The sequence below is a fragment of the Elephas maximus genome, chromosome 25, assembly GCF_024166365.1.
Source record: "Elephas maximus indicus isolate mEleMax1 chromosome 25, mEleMax1 primary haplotype, whole genome shotgun sequence".
Taxonomy (NCBI): Eukaryota; Metazoa; Chordata; class Mammalia; order Proboscidea; family Elephantidae; genus Elephas; species Elephas maximus.
The window spans coordinates 41,818,627-41,837,540 of record NC_064843.1 but is presented as its reverse complement, the minus strand read 5'-3'; the positions used below and the strand labels follow the sequence as shown (position 1 = coordinate 41,837,540).

At 44.1% G+C, this 18,914-nt stretch overlaps 1 protein-coding gene across 3 annotated transcripts in view; it reads left to right on the top strand.

Annotated features, from left to right (window-relative positions):
* The window catches only part of DNAAF9 (dynein axonemal assembly factor 9), a 155,951-nt gene that overhangs the window by 99,415 nt on the left and 37,622 nt on the right, over positions 1 to 18,914 (top strand). For all 3 annotated transcript variants that reach the window (XM_049869255.1, XM_049869257.1, XM_049869256.1), the window contains 7 exons: positions 312 to 458; positions 1,579 to 1,667; positions 3,219 to 3,320; positions 3,582 to 3,699; positions 5,720 to 5,808; positions 7,641 to 7,799; positions 13,718 to 13,843. In XM_049869255.1, coding sequence (XP_049725212.1) covers positions 312 to 458; positions 1,579 to 1,667; positions 3,219 to 3,320; positions 3,582 to 3,699; positions 5,720 to 5,808; positions 7,641 to 7,799; positions 13,718 to 13,843 — 830 coding nt within the window. The remainder of the gene's footprint in view (positions 1 to 311; positions 459 to 1,578; positions 1,668 to 3,218; positions 3,321 to 3,581; positions 3,700 to 5,719; positions 5,809 to 7,640; positions 7,800 to 13,717; positions 13,844 to 18,914) is intronic.

The following is an 18,914-nucleotide window of genomic DNA, read 5'->3' as shown; positions in this document are numbered from 1 at the left end:
AATAGGTACTCGTTAAGTATCAGTTGAATGAATGAATAACCTGGAAGGCTGAAGAGTATCTTCAACATTGTTGACTAAATCTGAGCATAAATTGAATTTCATTGCCCTAGAAAGAATTTTAAGGTGACGTTTTCCATTTAGGAGAAAAGACCTTTGTACTTCCTGCATTTCCTGTAACTACGTATTAGGAAATGTCTTCTACTGTCAAACCCCAGAAAACCACATGCCATGAAAATAATTGCACTCAAGCTATGAGGGCTGATTCCGTGCAAATGGCTTTTCTCACTAACGCTCCCTCTCTTTCTCTTTAGGACTCCACCAGTGTTGTTGCTGCCCTTCTGATAGACTTCAGAAGCTCATTGCTGCCTCATCTTCCAGTTCATTTCCATGGATCAAGCAATTTTCTAATGATTGCCCTTTTCCCCAGATCAAAGATATACCAAACATTTTACTCAGAGGTAACATCAGTCATTATTCAGCAAGACAACTACCACTTTTTTTCCCTAGTAATTTAGATGGCGAGGCAATGTCTTAGGGCTAGCACTGAGGTGCTGAGAGGCAGAGTTGGGAGGGTTGGTGGGGGAGGCTCTGCTTCTGATCCCTTCAGGTCCTAGAATTGTGCGCTTGTCAGGGAGGGGTAAGAGCCTAAAGGAACTGAACAAAAGGCTTTTTAACGTCTAAGAAAATTCTCCTTGGTCCCCTTTAAATCCTATTTAGACTTACTTCCCTTCCTTTTCCCTTCTAGTTGCTTTATTGAATTGTTGGGCCCCAATTTTTTTTTTTTTTTTTTACCCACTGGAGCAGAGCTCTGCACCACACCCCATGCCCTTGGTCCTTCCCTATGGTTCACACCTGCGCTCATGGATGGTTCCACCTGGCAGGCTGCACTTTATAGGCACTCAGCACAGTTTTGCATAAGTGTGGGAGATGACTAAGAATTAGACCCTTAGAGACCAAGCAGTAGACAAACTTAAAAGGGTGGCCAGCCTGGTAACTGGTGGAAGTGCTTGGAAAGGTGTGATTACAGCCGCTCCTGCACTGCTTGTGAGGGAACGGTGCCCCTCCCTCAGGACAGTGGAGGAGACAAGAGCTGCCCTTGGGGGCAAAGTGACTTCTCAGCCCAGTCTGTGTCTTCCTCCCCTTACTGTCTGCTGGTACTTCGTAACTCCTTGTGGTTGTCCTTCCAATGTGGTAACCTAGAGAACAGCCCTGTAGGTTCTTTTCAGCCATTCCCCTGTTGGCAGGTGCTGTTTGAACCATTTCTGACTGTTTAGCCCTATCTCCAGGGTAGAGAATTCCCCTGTTGCCAAAACATTGTTACCTGACACCTTCCTCTGTGTCTCCTGACCTCAGAAGGAGCAGGATTCCTGAGGAGAGGAGCCCAGAAAGAAATTCTGGTTTTGAAAAAGGCAGAACAAAATTGCTCCTAGCCCCTGTTTTCGGAGCAAACTTGTTTGTTACAATAGGTTTTCTCTGCACTGACAGTCTAGCCTTTCAACAACCATCAAATCCCCATGTGGGTTCCATATCCTGTTGTTGGCTTTAAAGTGTTCTTTGCTCAAATTCTGTTTTGTTTAGGTCTTCTCCCCCTGGCAACAGCAGGCTAACTCAGGGCTCTCTTTAAAAGTGATCCAGGAAGATGGATTATCTGTGGAACAAAGGAGATTGTAAGTGGCTGCCTCCAGTGTTTATGCTTGCTTCCCTAAGCTTTGTGTGTGTGCTGTCCTGCAGGATGACATGTGTTATGTAACACAGGGGTCTTGGCTTCTAAAAGGGCCAACGCAGTCATTTCAGTGCTGCTAGTTTGCAGGTAGCCAGTGCCATTGGGGAAGTAGAAGGCAAGAGAAATGAAATCAACCAAGAATCAGAAACCCATAGTGTTGCCAAGGGGTTTCAGGCCAACCTTCCTGTGTGGGCACACCAGCTCAACTGGCGCTATGCAGGGCCTCAACCATAACCACTCACCATGCCAGATTGCCAGAGAGGGGCAAAGGAGATAATCTGTACTCTGGAGATAATTAGCCCAAAGTTGTCAAGCATTTTTTTTTCCTCCAGTTTTTTTTTTTTTTATTGTACTTTAGATGAAGGTTTACAGAACAAACTAGTTTCTCATCAGTTAGTAAACACATTCATTGTTCTATGACATTAGTTAACAGCCCCACAACATGTCAACACTCTTTCTTCTCAACCCTGGGTTCCCTATTACCAGCTTTCCTTTTCCCTCCTGCCTTCCAGTCCCTACCCCAGGTCCGGTACACCCCTTAAGTCTTGTTTTGTTCCGTGGGCCTGTTCAATCTTTGGTTGAAGGGTGAACCTCAGGAGTGACCTCATTACTGAGCTGAAAGGGTGTCCAGGGGCTACACTCTCAGGGTTTTTCAGGGTTTCTTCAGTCTCTATGAGGCCAGCAAGCCTGGTCTTTCTTTTTGAGTCAGAATTTTGTTCTACATGTTTCTCCAGCTCTGTCTGGGACCCTCTATTGTGATCCCTGTCAGAGCAGTGAGTGGTGGTAGCCAGGCACCATCCAGTTATACTGGACTCGGTCTGGTGGAGGCCATGGTAGATGTGGTCCATTAGTCCTTTGGACTAACCTTTCCCTTGTATCTTTAGTTTCTTCATTCTTCCTTGCTCCCAAAGGGGTGAGACAGTGGAGTATCCTAGATGGCCGCTCATAGGCTTTGAGACTCCAGATGCTACTCACCAAAGTAGAATGTAGAATATGTTCTTTATAAACTATTTTATCACGGTCCCCACAGCCCTGAGCCCAGCGATTCGGTCCCTCAGGGAGTTTGGATGTGTCTGTGGAGCTACCATGACCTTGCCTTGTACAGGTTGTGCTGGCTTCCCCAGTTGTGTACTGTTTCACCCTTCAGCAAAGTTTCCACCTATCTATTGTCTATTGAGTGTTTTCCATCCCACCTCTCCCCTCCCTCGTAACCATCCAAGATTGTTTCTTTTTGTATGTAAACCTTTTCATGAGGGTTTTAACAGTTGTGGTCTCATACAATATTTGTCCTTTTGTGATTGACTTATTTCACTCAGCATACTGCAATTGTCAAGTATTAACACCACATTTTGTTTAAGTCAGTAAGATGCTTGTTTTAGAAGAGTTCACACTGTCACAGGTCTCTGGCTTGAAAGCATCAGGACTGCAAGTTGCGTAAAGTGCATGTGCTATATAGGGAGATAGAATTCTAATCTGTGAGCTTCTGATGTTGCAGACACTCCAATGCACAGAAGCTCTTCAGTGCCCTGAGACATCCTGCTGGAGAGAAACGGAGCCCTCTTAAGCTGCTCTCAGCCAAACTCCCAGAGCTGGACTGGTGAGCTCTGGTTTTCTGTTTTTAGATGGGATTTTAATGCCAGAAACCTCAATCTTGGTCCTTCGTAAACCCCTCTTTCTTTATAGCTTCTTGGGGGTCATTGCAAAAGTAATAGTGACACATCATATAAAATGTTATTCTCCAGAGAGGATTTCTCTAAGGTTTATTTTTCAGCAATTAAGTAAGAACTTTCTCGTGCGAATTACACATTCAGGCTAGGCCGGTACAGGTAACATGATAGCATTGTCTTTGTTTTTCTAGGTTTCTCCAGCATTTCGCAGTCAGCAGCATTAGCCGGGAGCCTGTGATGCGGACCCATCTTCCTTTCCTGCTGCAGCAAGCTGATATCAACCCTCCTCACAGAGTAGAAAACGACAAGGTAGAGGAGCTCACCAAATTATGCTGGGAGTTCTCAGGAAGATAATCCTGAGAGCCTACCCTTGAATCTTTTGTGTCCATTAACAAAAGGAACTCAGGTGGAGTTCCCTTAGAAGACTCTCCACCTCCTTGAATACAGATGGAATGCTACACATGAAACCTGCTCTGTACAGTGACTGTTTACAGACATCTACGTTAACCCTGGCCAAGCCCCGTGACAGTGATACAACCCTGGCATCTTGCCCTGCCGTCCCCTTGCTTCTCTAGATCTTTTAAACTCTTGCTCAGTTCTCTCCTACCATCAGCTCTTTCTGGTTGTGACAAGGACTTACCTGGCAGTAGTTGACACATTGTGCTTAATGAGGGGGAGGGAGCCCGTGTTGTATGGGCCTTGCTGACATCTCCAGGGTAAGGTGATACTTTACAAACATTCTCTTCCCAAGATTAAACCAAACCAAACCTGTTGCTGTTGAGTCGATTCCAACTCATAGCAACCTTATAGGACAGAGTAGATCTGCCCCATACGGTTTCCAAGGAGCGGCTGCTGGGTTCTGACTGCCAACCTTTTGGTTAGCAGCCTAACACTTAACCACTGTGCCACCAGGGTTCCCTCTTCCCAATAGTGGACTTTAATCTGGTACTGCCTCACAGTTCCCTCCTCTTGACCCCCCTTCCACCATCTCTTTGGAACCATATGTTGTAATATACTCAAAGAAGGTATTTGTTTTTATACAAATCTTGAAGACGCTGAACCGTTAAAAGACTGCAGAAGCACTAAGAAACCAGAAGCATCATTTTTCCATTCAACAAGAGTTTTAAAAGCCTGAAAATGCCTGTTTGTTATATTTTGTTAAAAAGGCACTCCAGCATTGGCCTTAAAGTAAGAAGGCATCTGGTTGTAAGCATGCATACTGTGGTATAAGGCGCTGAGACTTAGGCACTGAGAAATAGGAACCAAAATGGGAAAATTTGGCTGGGAGACAGATAAACAAAAAGTCAATTACATGGAGTACCTACACCCAAGGGGGCAGGAAGGGGTACAGAGTAGGGATCCTGGTCGGTGAGGACAAGGGGAAAGCTTCTGGTTCCCAAAGAAAGTGATCCCTGGCCATTTCTGTGCTGATGTGACCAACTCAAGTGATAAGTGCCACCAAGCTTAGCTTTAGCATAAGTTATCTGTGACTGGACCTGTCCCAGGGAGTCTTATATTTCATGAAATCACACACACACTTAAAGGCTCTTACGGTGCCATGTCACTTACATAGTCATACTTCAGGGATTATGTGGTTCCTGTCCTCCTTTGCTCAACTCTCTTTTCTCTGTGAATTTCTTCAAGTTGCTTTGGGATATCTACCTGAAGAGAGACCTGTTTTGATGTGGTCATGTATTAACATTAGGACAGTCCAGCCTGGCTCCTTTCTCTCCTTTCTGAAGAATCAGAAGTGTTTCCCACACCCATTTGTTATGACTTAGACCAGGCTGTGTGGCTTGGAGGGCACAGGCAGCCAGACAGAAGTATCCTCAGTGCCATTCCTCCCCTTTGCCAAGTTTACCACACCAGCTTAGCCTGTGGCATTTTCGAACCAGACTTCCTTCCTGGCCAACATTTTCCTCAGTCTTACAGTCAAAAATAAATCATATTATCCGTGAATGTCTGCTCTACAGAAGATATTCGTGGTCTCAAGCAGTTAGGCTCCTGAATGCATAGTATGTTAACTCATCTCTTCACAACCTGCTGAAAGCCAGCCCCATAGAAATTCTAATAGTAATACTACTTATTATATAGTGTTTGCTATGTGCCAGGCACTGTTCTAAGCACTTCACATATATTAATTCAACTAATCCTCACACCCACCCTGCAAGATGAGTTCTGTCATTAGCCCAAGATCACATAGCTAGTAAGTGGCAGTGCAGAGAGGTTCAAAACCACAGAGCCTGGATGCAGAGTCACTTCTCTAAATTCTTACACAATGCTGCCTCTCTGTTGAATTGCAAACCCACGTGATTTTTCTTTCATGTAGGTAATTATCAGCATTGTAACCGGCCTCCCAGGCTGTCATGCTAGCGAACTCTGTGCTTTTCTGGTCACGCTGCATAAGGAATATGGCAGGTTAGTATGGCTGCTGCCTTTGCTTTGGGGAGAGGGATTCTGTGCCTGGGCCTAGGGCTGGGAAACTTTAGACATGTCCTGACCTCTGGTGTAATTGTATCAGCGCAGTAGTCATCCGTCCATCCATCCATCCATCCATCCATCCATCCATCCATCCATCCATCCATCCATCCATCCATCCATCCATCCTCCACCCATCCATCTTCCGTCCGTCCATCCTCCATCCATCCATCATCCATCCATCCTCCGTCCGTCCGTCCATCCAACATGTTTGCACTGAGCATTCCCTGTATGCCAGGCACTGTTCTAAGTGTGGGGGATACATCAACGAACAAGACAAGAAAATCTCTGCCCTTGTGGAGCTTACATTCAAGTTTGGGGAGACAGGCAATTAACCAGATAAGCAAAACATAGTATACTAGCAAGTGAAAAGTGCAATGGAGAAAACAAAGCAGGAAAGAATATAGGAAGTGTGGGGTGGGATTCCATTTTTAAATTGTACAATCCAGGAAGACCTCACCTTGAAGATGCCATCTGAGCAGTGACCTGAGGAAATAAAGGAACAAGCCATGCGTATATCTGGAAGAAAAACATTTTAGCAGCAGGACCAGCAGGTGCAAAGGCCTGAGAGTGCCTGCCCAGCAGGAAGTTGGGAACTGGTCAGTGTGGCAATCCTTCCGGGACCACAAGGAGACCGTGTGAGTTCAGGTGCAGCTGGGACCTGTTGGCTCATGCGAAATTGGAAAAATCATTAACCCACAACTTCCACCTGGCTGGCAGATTACAAAAAAACCCTTGCTGTCTAACCAAAAACTAAACCCAGTGCCGTCGAGTCGATTCCAACTCATAGCGACCCTATAGGACAGAGTAGAACTGCCCCGTAGAGCTTCCAAGGAATGCCTGGTGGATTTGAACTTTCGACCCTTGGGTTAGCAGCTGTAGCACTTAACCACTAGGCCACCAGGGTTTCCTTGCTGTCTAAACCAGGCGTTTAATATCTAGTTGGTCTACCTCAACATAAGGCATCCTACAAAAAGCCATAGAGGAATTGAGAAGAGTGGAATTGCCTAGAAGGTTGAGAGTTATGGGTGGGAGATTGGGGGCGCGGGCAAATTTTAGAGAGATGCTAGGGAAATATCAGACCTCTGTACTTAATAAATACTAAATGACTAACCAATTCTTCATTTTCAGTGTTTTTGTTTTATGTTGTTGAATACCGTTGAGTTAGTTCCAGCCCATAGTGACCCCATGTGACGGAGTAGACCTGCCCCGTAGGGTTTCCTAGGCTGTAATCTTTATGAAGGCAGATCGCCAGGTCTTTCTCCCTCAGAGTGGCTGATGCATTCAAACAGCCAACCTTTTGGTTCGCAGCCAAGTGTTTACCTGCTGTGCCACCAGGGTTCCTTTTTTGTTCTGTAAACGTTCTGAATTCTCCATCTTGCCTATTTCTTATTCTTAGCAAGAGTCTTACTAAGCACCAGACTGAGTTCACCTTATTGAGTGGTCCTTCAGGAAGTAGCTACCTGGTCAGACAGAGTAGTTCTCAACTCTGAAGTCTCTTGGTCATGTGCTTACCTGACCTCTTTCCCTGTGACAAGGGGTTTCTTATCAAAGCCCCAGTGATAATGGTTTCTGAATGCTGGGCTCTCAACCAGCCAGGGCCCTCCATCTTTTTCTTAAGTGCCAGAACTGCTTCCTCCTGTACAGATGCTCTGGGCACATGTCTGTGTCAGCGTACTGGTCACGTCTGAACCCACGAGTGGGAAGTGCCTGAGCCTACAAGGCCAGGCCATCAGGTAGCCCCCCACTGAGATAGTATTTGCCGTTTCCAGGTGGATGGTGTACCGCCAACTCATGGACAGCTCCGAGTGTTTTCATGCTGCCCACTTCCAGAGATACCTTTCCAGTGCCCTGGAGGCCCAGCAGAACCGCTCTGCCCGCCAGTCAGCCTACACCCGCAAGAAGACCAGACTGCTGGTGGTGTTACAAGGGTAAGCATTAGAAGTCTGTGGGGACAGTGGGGTTGGGGTGGTGATCTGGCCTTTATGGATTCTTCATGTGTAGCAAATTGGGGGCACAGACCAAACTACACAGGAACATGAGGGTGTCTGCACTACACAGAGAGGGTCCTTAATAGAGTGAGGACTTTCTGTGGCCTAGAGTGACTGCTGGAGTTTGCACACAAATTTTAAGTTTGGCTCATCATCATAATAGTCTCAAGGGTTGGGGGTTGGGGAAGAGTTTTTCTGGGCAGGGCTCTTTGCTAATTCTGGTAACAATAGACCTCTTAGACCTCTTCCTTCACCATCTAGATAAGGCAGCTTCATCCGTTCCAGTCCTTCCTCCTGTGGAATTGCAGAGATGGCCCTGTACTCCGCTGTCTCCATCCACATTGTCCCTTGGATGGCTGGCCTGAGAGGGTTTCCGAGGACCCTCAGTAAGGGGCATGAATAGTCCAGTTGGCCAAGGACCTCCCCTTTCGTGATTGTGGCAGATGAAATCCCTGTGTACACAGAATTATCATAGGTGTGAGACATGCGAGGGCAGGTTTGACAGTGTGTAGCACGGCTCCCAGCATCCTGGCTGCAGGGAGCTTCCCTTGGCCTCTTCCAAGGCCTTCCAGGGAGGAGCCCTGTGCAGTCCCCTCACCGCCCCAGGCACACAGGGAAAACATGGGCTATGCTTTTCACTAGTGTCATTATGACCAGTAATAAAAAGAAGCTTTTGGCAGGCCTCACAAAGTGCTTTTGTGCTATGCTACGTTTTTTGTGCTCGTAATAATTAGTGGTTGCAACTGGCTAGTTTTTTCCAATAAAGAGTGGGCCCAGATCCAAAACCCTGTTTCATCTCCTGGGTGTGATGATGAGAAATGGAGGAAAGCTGGGCCAGTGGTCGTGAGGAAGGAGGTGGTGGTGGAACTGTGCACCCCACAAGGCCATCATTCATCCTCTTCAGACCTTGTTCTCACACCCTGCCTCGGGCTTCCCTTCTGTCAGCCCTCTAGTCTACTTGTGGGCCAAAGTTGTGGAAGCCACAGAAGAGGAATCTGGGCCTGAAACCACTTGTTTTCCTCTGATTTTCCATCACTTCTAATGGTCGAAGGAATGGGTTGGCCCAGCTCCATCACCTCCTGCTCCTGCCAGAGTTGGGGGTGTGGACCCGGAGGCAAATTTGGCAGCTTGATGATATGCAGTTGAGGTCATTTCCATCTTCCTTCATTTCTAAGGGCATTCCTGACTCCTTGTCTCTGACTTTACCAACCTGCAGAAGTGTCAGCCGACCCAGCTGCTTCTGGACTGCAAGGACAGCGTCTGACCAGCCCACTCTTATACTGTCAGAGACAACCTTTGCCCAGCCTCAGTCTCAGGACTCTAGGGACCTCAGACAGATTTCCTGAAAGACTCCAGTCAGAATATCAGCTGAAAACTGTGACTCCTTCCTAAAGCGCGTTTAGGCTGGGCTCATTGTCTTAGGGCTCACCAGGAGCATGGGGCAGCCTCCTTTGTAGCAGGTCCGTCTCCTTGGGGCTGAACCCGTTATTAAGGTTGCTAGTGAAGGGGAAAACTCCAGAGGTTTCACAAATTTATAATTTTACTCCCTGAATACGGCTTTTATCTTCATTTGTAGGATTCTTTGGAGGAAACCTGTGGTACAGGGTAAAGTTTCCTTTTGTCCCCCAGAGTGGCTCTGTTCCATTTGACTTACTACAGCTGTGTGGGAAGTGGCTCTTGAACTTTGACATCAAGTGTAGCTGTTGTTGTTTTAAATTTTGAATCAATATATTTTGAAATGAGAAAAGTTTAGAAATGGAGGACAGATAACCGCTGCAAGGAGTTACAGATGGGGAGGCAAGAAGTGGGTAGGGTTATAAAAGGGCAACGTGAGGGATCCTTGTGGTATCGGAACTGTTTAGTTTCTTGTCTGTGTTGGTAAGTACAAGAATATACACAGGTGATAAAATTGTATGGGATTTAATGCACACACAGACATACACACAAATAAGTAAAACTGGGGAAATCTGAATTTTAAAAAATTAATTTTCAGGAATTTTTTGAGCGGAAGCTAATATGTGGGGAGTTGGAGTTGACTTGATGGCATCGGGTTTGGTTGTTTTTTACATTGTTTATACTCTGAAGTGTTGTAAAATCATTCTTTAAAATTATCTACATCGAAAACCAAGTATCTGTGAAAACAAAAATTGGATTAATGCCGAACATATGCCTAGTCAAATAATAGGCTTAAATTGCAAATATAAAACAGCCTAAAGAAGACTTGAATGGAATATCTATTGTTTCAGGGAAAAGGAAGTTAAGGTCCTGCTGAGTTTTTTGTTTTGGTTTGTTTTTAGTTTTAATAAAGAGTACTGACAAGAAAAGGCAAACAAGAAAAGCCAGTTTTTTGCCTTCATCATCCATCAGGGCAGATTAGCCAAAGTGGCCTGGTCCAAGCTTCCTTGTGTGGTGAGGGCTGCCTTCTTCCATCTGGAGGCAGGCCCAGTGTGATGATACTGATATGGCTGGGGCTGGTGAGGGAGGCAGGGTATAGCAGGGCTCCCTCTCAGTTTTTGTTCTTCACATTCTTTTCCCAGAGTCTTTTCTTTTTTTAATTGTGGTAAAATATAACAAAAGTTTACCGTTTTAACCATTTTGAAGTGTATAATTCAGTGACCATTAATTATATTCACCGTGTCGTGTTACTGTCACCACAGTCCATTTCCAAAAGTTTTTCATTGCCCTAAGCGGAAACTCAGGATCCTTTCTGCTCTAACTCCCTTCCCCCCTCCTCCTAGCCCTTGTTAACCACTAATAAACTTTTATCTCTATGTTTTTACCTATTCTAGATATTTCATGTAAGTGGGAACATGCAGTATTTGTCCTTTTGCCTCTGACCTATTTCACCCAGCATGATGTTTTCAAGGTTCATGCGTGTCATAGCATGTATCAGATTTTCATTTGTCTTAATGGCTGAGTAATAGGCCATTGTACGTATATACCACATTTTGTTTATCCATTCAACTGTTGATGGACGCTTGGGTTGTTTCCACCCTTTAGCTATTGTGGATAATCTGCAGTGAACATTTGTGCACAAACAGCTATTTGAATCCCTGCTTTCAGTGGAATTACTGAGTCATATGGTAATTCTGAAAGAGCCCTGGTGGCGCAGTGGTTAAAGCACTCAACTGCTAACCCAAAGGTCAGCAATTTGAACCCACTGGCTGTTCCATGGGAGAAAAGATGTGGCAGTCTGCTGCCATAAAGATTATAGCCTTGGAAACCCTACAGGGCAGTTTTACTCTGTCCTTTAGGATCATTAAGAGTCAGAATCTTGGAGCCCTGGCGGCTCAGTGGTTAAGAGTTCAGGCTGCTAACCAAAAGGTTGGCAGTTCGAATCCACCAGCTGCTCCTTGGAAACCCTATGGGACAGTTCTACTTTGTCCTATAGGGTTGCTATGAGTCGGAATCGACTCGATGGCAATGGGTTTGGTTTGGTTTATGGTAATTCTGTACTTAATTTTTTGAGGAACTACCAAACTGTTTTCCACAGTGGCTACACCGTTTTACATTCCCATTGGGGCTCCCTCTTAATGAGCAGAGTGAATGGCCATGGGCGTCCTCTTGCCGCCTGCCCATAGGCTCCTGGCTGCAGTGTCCAGACACACAAGCCTCAGAGAGGAATCTGGGGCCTGTTTTTACTCTAACACTTTTCCTTTAAAATCACTGAAGATTAATGGAATGCCCTGAAAATCTGAGCATTCCCTAGCCATCTTTTCTAAGGGAAATCCTATTATATTAAAATTACCAAAATCCTCAAGATTAGCTTAAAGGTCTTTCAGTTGTCCATTTCTGTACTGAGAAATGAGTGTATACTCTCATACTGAACTTGTAAAATAAAAAGCCCTAAAGCACTTTTTTTTTTTTAAGAAGAGGACGAAAGCTAATGCCGAGGAGCGAGACTATGGCACTTAACCACGTTAATCCATTAAACATTGCCAAAAAGAGACTGGGGCAGTCTGTGTCAGCCCAGCTTCCCTAGTGCTGGGCAGCATGTCGGCATGGGGGCTTTTCTGGCATCCAGGCCAACCCAGACACTACAGAGCCAGGGGGAGAAGCCAGGAAGCAGAGGGCCGGTGCACTGAATGCTCTCTGGCTGCCAGGCCCTTGTCAGGTAGGGTAAGGGGGACTCTAGAACCTTGCATATCCTGTTCTCTATGGAAACACTGCCAGTTCATCAGGACTGAGCCCAGACCTGGGGAGGGAGAGTAGATACTGTAGTGGGGGTAAAGACACTGCCTTTTTACAGACGAGTAGTTTGTAGGAACTCAGGAAATGGCTTAGGAAGGCTAGGACCCAGGCCCACCTGCTCACCAAGGCTGCCCATCCAGTTTACATTCCCTCCATAGGAACAGACTTTTTGGGTCAATTGGGAAAGTGTTCTGCACAGATAAGGAGGACGGGCTCCCTCTTGGAGTGGCTAGGGGTCTACCTGGGGTAGAATGTCTAATTCATTCATCTGTCATGCTTTAGGCACCGAAGATTATAGCACTGAACAACCACCTTACGTTCTTATTGGGGGAGACAGACAATAAGCAAATAAATGGGAAAATACAGCATGTGTAGCTGATGATCAGTGCTTTGAAGAATATTTAAGAGGGGGTGTGTGAGCAGAGAGTGCCAGAGGGAGGGCTGCTGTTTCACACAGGGAGCAGAGAGCTGGAGAGTGCCTCTATCTGAAGAAGCAGTTTGAGCAGAGACTTGAAGGGTGAGGGAGCGAGCCAGGTGGATATCTGAGGAAGGGCACTGCAGGCAGAAGGACAGCAATTGTAGAAGCAAGAACATGCCTGGTGTGTTCATGGAAGAACCAAGAGGCCAAAGTGGCCAGATTAGGGTCAGGGAAAGAATGGTAGGAGATGGGCCTTTCCCCTGTATCATGGGAGTCGGATCACAGAGGGCTGTGTGGGCTTTGGCTTGCCCCTGGGATGGGGCCAATAGACCGTTCTGAGCAGAAGAGTGACATGATCTGACTGTGGGTTTAGAGGCTCCCTCTGACTTCTGTGTTGAAAACAAGGTGGAGAGAGACCAGGATAGAAGCAGGGAAGCCAGTAAGGAAGCTGTTGGAGTGATCACAAGAGATAGTAGCAGTCAGGACCAAGTGGTAGCCATGCAGGTATGAACAGTGATCGCATTCTAATTACATTTTGAAGATAGAAGTGACAGGATATACTAATATATTAGACTCTGTGGTAAGAGAGAAAATGGAGTCAAAGAAGACTCCAAACAAATCTTTACTCTAGCGGCTGAAGTAGAGAGGGACAAAGCCTTGGGAGAGCAGCAGGTGTGGGCAATTGGGTCATGAACATACTAGGCTCTAAGTGAAGATAATCAAATTGGATCTGCATGTCTGGTTTGGAGGGAGTCCCAGGCAGGAGGTACAAATGCAAGTGCTATTTGACATGTATCTGCTGACCTGCAGAGGTTCCCAATGATCCCCCGTTGGCTCTTGCCTGCGTGTTCTGTGTGGCGGGAAGGAGAGGAAAGAGACATTAAAGAAAATGGAGACCAAGGCAGGCGCTTCTAACCTGATGATTAGAAAAGAGACCTAAGGACTCTGAGTCCCACCCTCAGACCCCCAGTGTCACCTGCAGGCTTCCGTTTAAGCAGAGAGGGTGTGGTTCTTCCACTCCTTCTTGCACAGTTATGAGGATTAAAGGAACTCTGGAATGCAGAAACACTGCGTAGACTCCAGGTGCTCTAAATCATGAAGTAAGGTCACATCAAGTAACCCAACCACAGGCTTCTTTTGGTTTTCTCTCCACCCTTGCACATTCAGCCACTCAGCGCTCCCCTCTTTCCTGCCTGTGCAATCCCAATCAGCCTCTCACCCTTCCCTTTTATTTCTTTTTTTCACCCAGCTATACAGATGTTATCGATGTTGTCCAGGCCCTGCAGACCCATCCAGACTCAAACGTCAAGTCTTCCTTCACCATTGGTGCCATCACAGTGTGCGTGGAACCTCTGAGTTGCTACATGGAGCATAGGTAATACTTAGGCGCACCTTCAGCCCACAGGATGTGTTGAAGTACACAAAAAGTGAATTTTCTCCCACCCACCACAAATCTGTGTTTGTCTTTGGAACTCATCAGTCTACCTTGTATGTAGTAAATGGTCAGTTGTTCTTCCATTAGTGCTAGGCCCCCAAAAACCCATTTGGACTGGCAGCCTCCCACCACCTCTCTTTGTGCACTGAGAAGTTGTTCACCTAGGGCAGTGGGACTTGAAATGGATTCTCCCAGAAGGAAAGATTGCCCCGACTGTCTTTTCCTCTTTACTGCTGGGGAGGGAGCTTGTGTCCTAAGGCATTTGGAATATCTCACAGGTATTTTTTCATATTGTTAAGCCATCTTATCTCAGTTAATGACACTCGTTCTCACTACCGATAGTAGTGTCACTTTGGAAGTAATACAACAACAACAAAGAAAATTGGGTAATAATTCATCCATAATCTCACCAACTCAGTGTAACTGTTAAAATTTTTCTGAATTCCTTTCTGGACCTGTTTTACAGCGTGGTGTACATACAATTTTGCATCCTTTTTCTTAGGTTAGCATATAAACATTTTATGTAGGGTTAATATATATATTACTGTGTCATAATGGTAATTACATTTTGATTAGTTATATAATCATTCTAGTAGACATAGTTGCCTTGACCATTTCCCCACTGTTAGTCACATAAAATGTCTCTAACTTCTCACTATTATAGATAATGCTGTGGGGAACATACTTATCCATAACAGTTTTCCAAATTTTAGATTATTTCCTTAGAATAGATTCCCCCAAAGAGATATTAATCAAATTGTATGGTCACTGTTATTACTCTGTATTCACATTTCCAAATTGCTTTTTGAATGGGTTTTACAGTTTACACTGCCACCAGTGGTATCTGGAAGTATCTACTTCACCATCAAGCAGTCCTCACTGGGCAAAATTTCAAGTATTACATTGTCCTCTGGTAGAGCTATTTGTCTTCCTCTCTGTTTAGCCTACTGGAATGTACCCAGGACTGTAATCATGAGTTTTTTCTGGCTAGTTCATATCATTATCCTCTCCTGGTAACTGAATGATGTCCTTAGACCTTCGTCTGAAAAAACTCCCTTCCTACTTGGGTTCCAAGTTGATATCTTCAGAATCCTGGTAGAAATTATATTAGAAGCTACTTCCCTAATTACCTTGGTTGAGCCCTAGAAATGTCTTCGCCATTCTCACTTTTCTTCAACTGTGACCTGGATTTTGCTGTCCCATAAACAAACAGGGTGCTCTAGTTTTCCTTCTGTGTGAGGTTTTTGTGGTGAATGCCGAGCATCACCATTGTACTTTGACTGCCATGTTGACTCTTCCATGCTGCTCCTTCTACCATTCATGTTTCTCCTTTTTCTCAAGTTTTTATTTAAAAATGAATTAAAATAGAAGGGAGTAAAACATGGAACTAGGTACTGCCATAAAAACGATGGGGAAAACAATAATAAGCAACAGATGGAGGTTATACTGAAAAGAATTATCCCAGAAAAGTACTTCTCCACAATGTCAAAAAAATGTTAAGGGACTATTAAGATAGAGCAGGGAGAGCTCAAAGAAGAAATATACTAGGTCTGAGGAAATGGGCACGGAGTTCTTTTTAGGGTGATTGGAAGTATTCTAAAATTGGATTGCGGTGATGGTTAGGCAACTTCGTAAATTTACTGTAAATATCTTTAAATGAATGAATTCCACAATATGCAAATTGTACTTCAGTAAAGCTGTTAAATTAGAAAAAATTCAAAGGAAAAAGGAGCTAACAAAAGCTGATGGAAAATGAACTGTTAGAGCTCTAGAAAGAAAATAAAGATTATAATAAAATCACTATGGAAATAAAAATCCCATTTGAAGCAGTGAGAGGTTATGTAGACACTGCCAAAACTTGAGTCTATGTCAGAGTACCTCAAGCTTGAGGAAATAAAGTGAAGAGGAAATAGGAAGAGAAATTAATACCACTTAAGAAAAAGAGTACAGACTTAGCTTTTGTGAGAGCAAGACACATTTCTGTGAATGCTTGATAGGGACTAAGTGCTCACAAAATATTTGTTGAATAAATGAGTGCTTCAACGTGGGTGCCTTAAACCAAACCAAAACCAAATCCATTGCCATCGAGTTGATTCGGACTCATAGCAACCCTATATTGCATTAGGTGTCCTTGAGGAGAATTAATTAGTTAATTGATTAAGATATAAAAGGACTAAAGAGTATATAATCCATTTAAATATAGAAATAAGGCTAAAATTAGCTAAATTATGGTTATGAAATATAAAAATATAAGTAACAAAATCGGGGTAAATGATAGGAAGTATGAGTATGCTAATTTTTTTATTTTTATATTAGGAAGTCAAAAGAATTGCTTAAGTCAATAAATCAAAATTACTGATTTGCTCATTTTCTAGATATAAATGATAAATTTCCAAATTTGCTTCTGAATTCCTTCCTGAAAGTAATTTACTATAGTGGTTTATTAATGCTCTGTTGAAAAATTAATGAGTCTCCCATGGTGCACATAAAACAGAATTAGAGAATTATGAAAATGATGATCAAGAATAGAAAATTATTAAAGTTAAGCCCATTCAATTAAAAAAAAAAGTTAGGTGGCCAACTGTGTGTGGTAGATTTAAAAAATGGCCACAGCTAAAGCATCCCCTCCTCCGATCAAGAGTTCTATATCTTACCCTTTGAATTTGGGCTTGGTCATGTGACATGCTCTGACCAGTAAGACATTAGGAAACATGAACCAAGGAGAGACTTAAAACGGGTTTACACATTGAGCCTTGCCCTCTTGCTTCTGGGAACTGAGGCCATCTTATGTACTCCATATGGAAGGAGAGACCCAGCAAACCCAGACACTACTGTCATCCGGGAAAAGGCCCCAGATGGGCTTGGGAGTGAAGCCATCTTAGAAATTCAGCCCCAGTTGAGCTGCCTTAGACCAAAAGAACTGCCAAGCCAACGCACAGAATCATGAGAAATAATAAATTGTCACCTAGTTTTGGAGCGATTTATTATACTGCAGGAGTCCCTGGGTGGTACCAAAGGTTAACGCACTCGGCTGCTAACCAAAAGGTTGAAGGTTCAAGTCTTCCCAGAGGTACCCTGAAAGAAAGGCCTAATGATCTACTTCAGAAAAATCAACCATTGAAAACCCTGTGGAGCATAGTTCTACTCTAACACACATGGGGTCTCCATGAGTGGGAATCAACTCAACAACATGTATACTAGTATTATGCAGCAACAGTGTGGGAAAACAGGTATGTTCATACACTGTTGATATTGTTAGGTGCTGTCAAGTTGGTTCCAACTCATAGCAACCCTATGCACAACAGAACGAAAAGCTGCCCAGTTCTGTACCATCCTCACAATTGTTGCTATGATTGAGGCCGTTGTTGCAGCCACTGTGTCAGTCCATCTCACTGAGGGTCTTCCTCTTTTTCACTGACCCTTTACTTTACCAAACACGATAACCTTTTCCAAGGACTGATCCCTCCTGACAACACATCCAAAGTATGTGAGACACAATATCGCCATCCTTGCTTCCAAGGAGCTTTCTGGTTGTACTTCTTCCAAGACAGATTTGTTCATTCTTTTGACAGTGCGTGGTATATTCAATATTCTTTGCCAACACCACAATTCAAAGGTGTTAATTCTTCTTCAGTCTTCCTTATTTATTGCCCAGCTTTCACATGCATATGAGGCAATTGAAAATAGCATGGCTTTGGTCAGGCACACCTTAGTCCTCAAGGTGACATCTTTGCTTTTTAATACTTTAAAGAGATCTCTTGCAGCAGATTTGCCCAGTGCAATGCGTCTTTTGATTTCTTGACTGTTGCTTCCATGGGTGTTGATTGTGGATCCAAGTGAAATGAAATCCTTGACAACCTCAATCTTTTCTCACTTTATCATGGTGTTGCTTATTGGTCCAGTTGTGAGGATTTTTGTTTTCTTTATGTTGATGTGTAATCCATACTGAAGCCTGTGGTCCTTAATCTTCATCAGTAAGTGCTTCAAGTCCACTTCACTTTCAGCAAGCAAGGTTGTGTTATCTGCATATTGCAGGTTGGTAATGAGTCTTCCTGCAGTCCTGATACCCTGTTCTTCATATAGTCCAGCTTCTCGGATTATTTGCTCAGCATACAGATTAAATAGGTATGGTAAAAGGATACAACCCTGACGCACACCTTTCCTGATTTTAAACCATGCTGTATCCCCTTGTTCTGTTCCAGTGACTGCCTCTCGATCTGTGTACAGATTCCTCATGAGCACAATTAAGTGTTCCAGAATTCCCTTTTTCCTCCATGTTATCCATAATTGGTTATGACCCACACCGTTGAATGCCTTGGCATAGTCAATAAAACACAGGTAAACATCCTTCTGGTGTTCTCTGCTTTCAGCCAGAATCCATCTGACATCAGCAATAATATCCCTGGTTCCATGTCCTCTTCTAAATCCTGTTTGTATTTCTGGCAGTTCCCTATCGATACACTGCTTTTAAGTGGTCTCCAGCAGAATTTTGCTTGCATGTGATATTAATGATATTGTTCGATAATTTCTGCATTTGGTTGGAACACCTTTCTTGGGAATACCACAACTTATCTAGCCTTCGGTCATTGGTGTTCAGTGCATCAAATCTATTCTTGAGATGGTTTCTAAATTCAGGTGAGATATAATCAAGATCATACTTTGGCTCTTGTCGACTTGTTCTAATTTTCTTCAGTTTCAACTTGAACTTCCATATGAGTAATTGATGGTCTTATCCACGTTTGGCCCCTGGCCTTTTTCTGACTGATGATATTGAGCTTTTCCATCATCTCTTTCCACAGATATAGTCAGTTCGATTCCTGTCTATTCCACCTGGAGAAGTCCACATGTATAGTCACCATTTATGTTGGTGAAAAAAGGTATTTGCAGTGAAGAAGTCGTTGGCCTTGCAAAATTCAATCATATGATCTGTGGCATTGTTTCTGTCACCAAGGCCATATTTTCCAACTGCCAACCCTTCTTCTTTGTTTCCAGCTCTTGCTTTCCAATCACC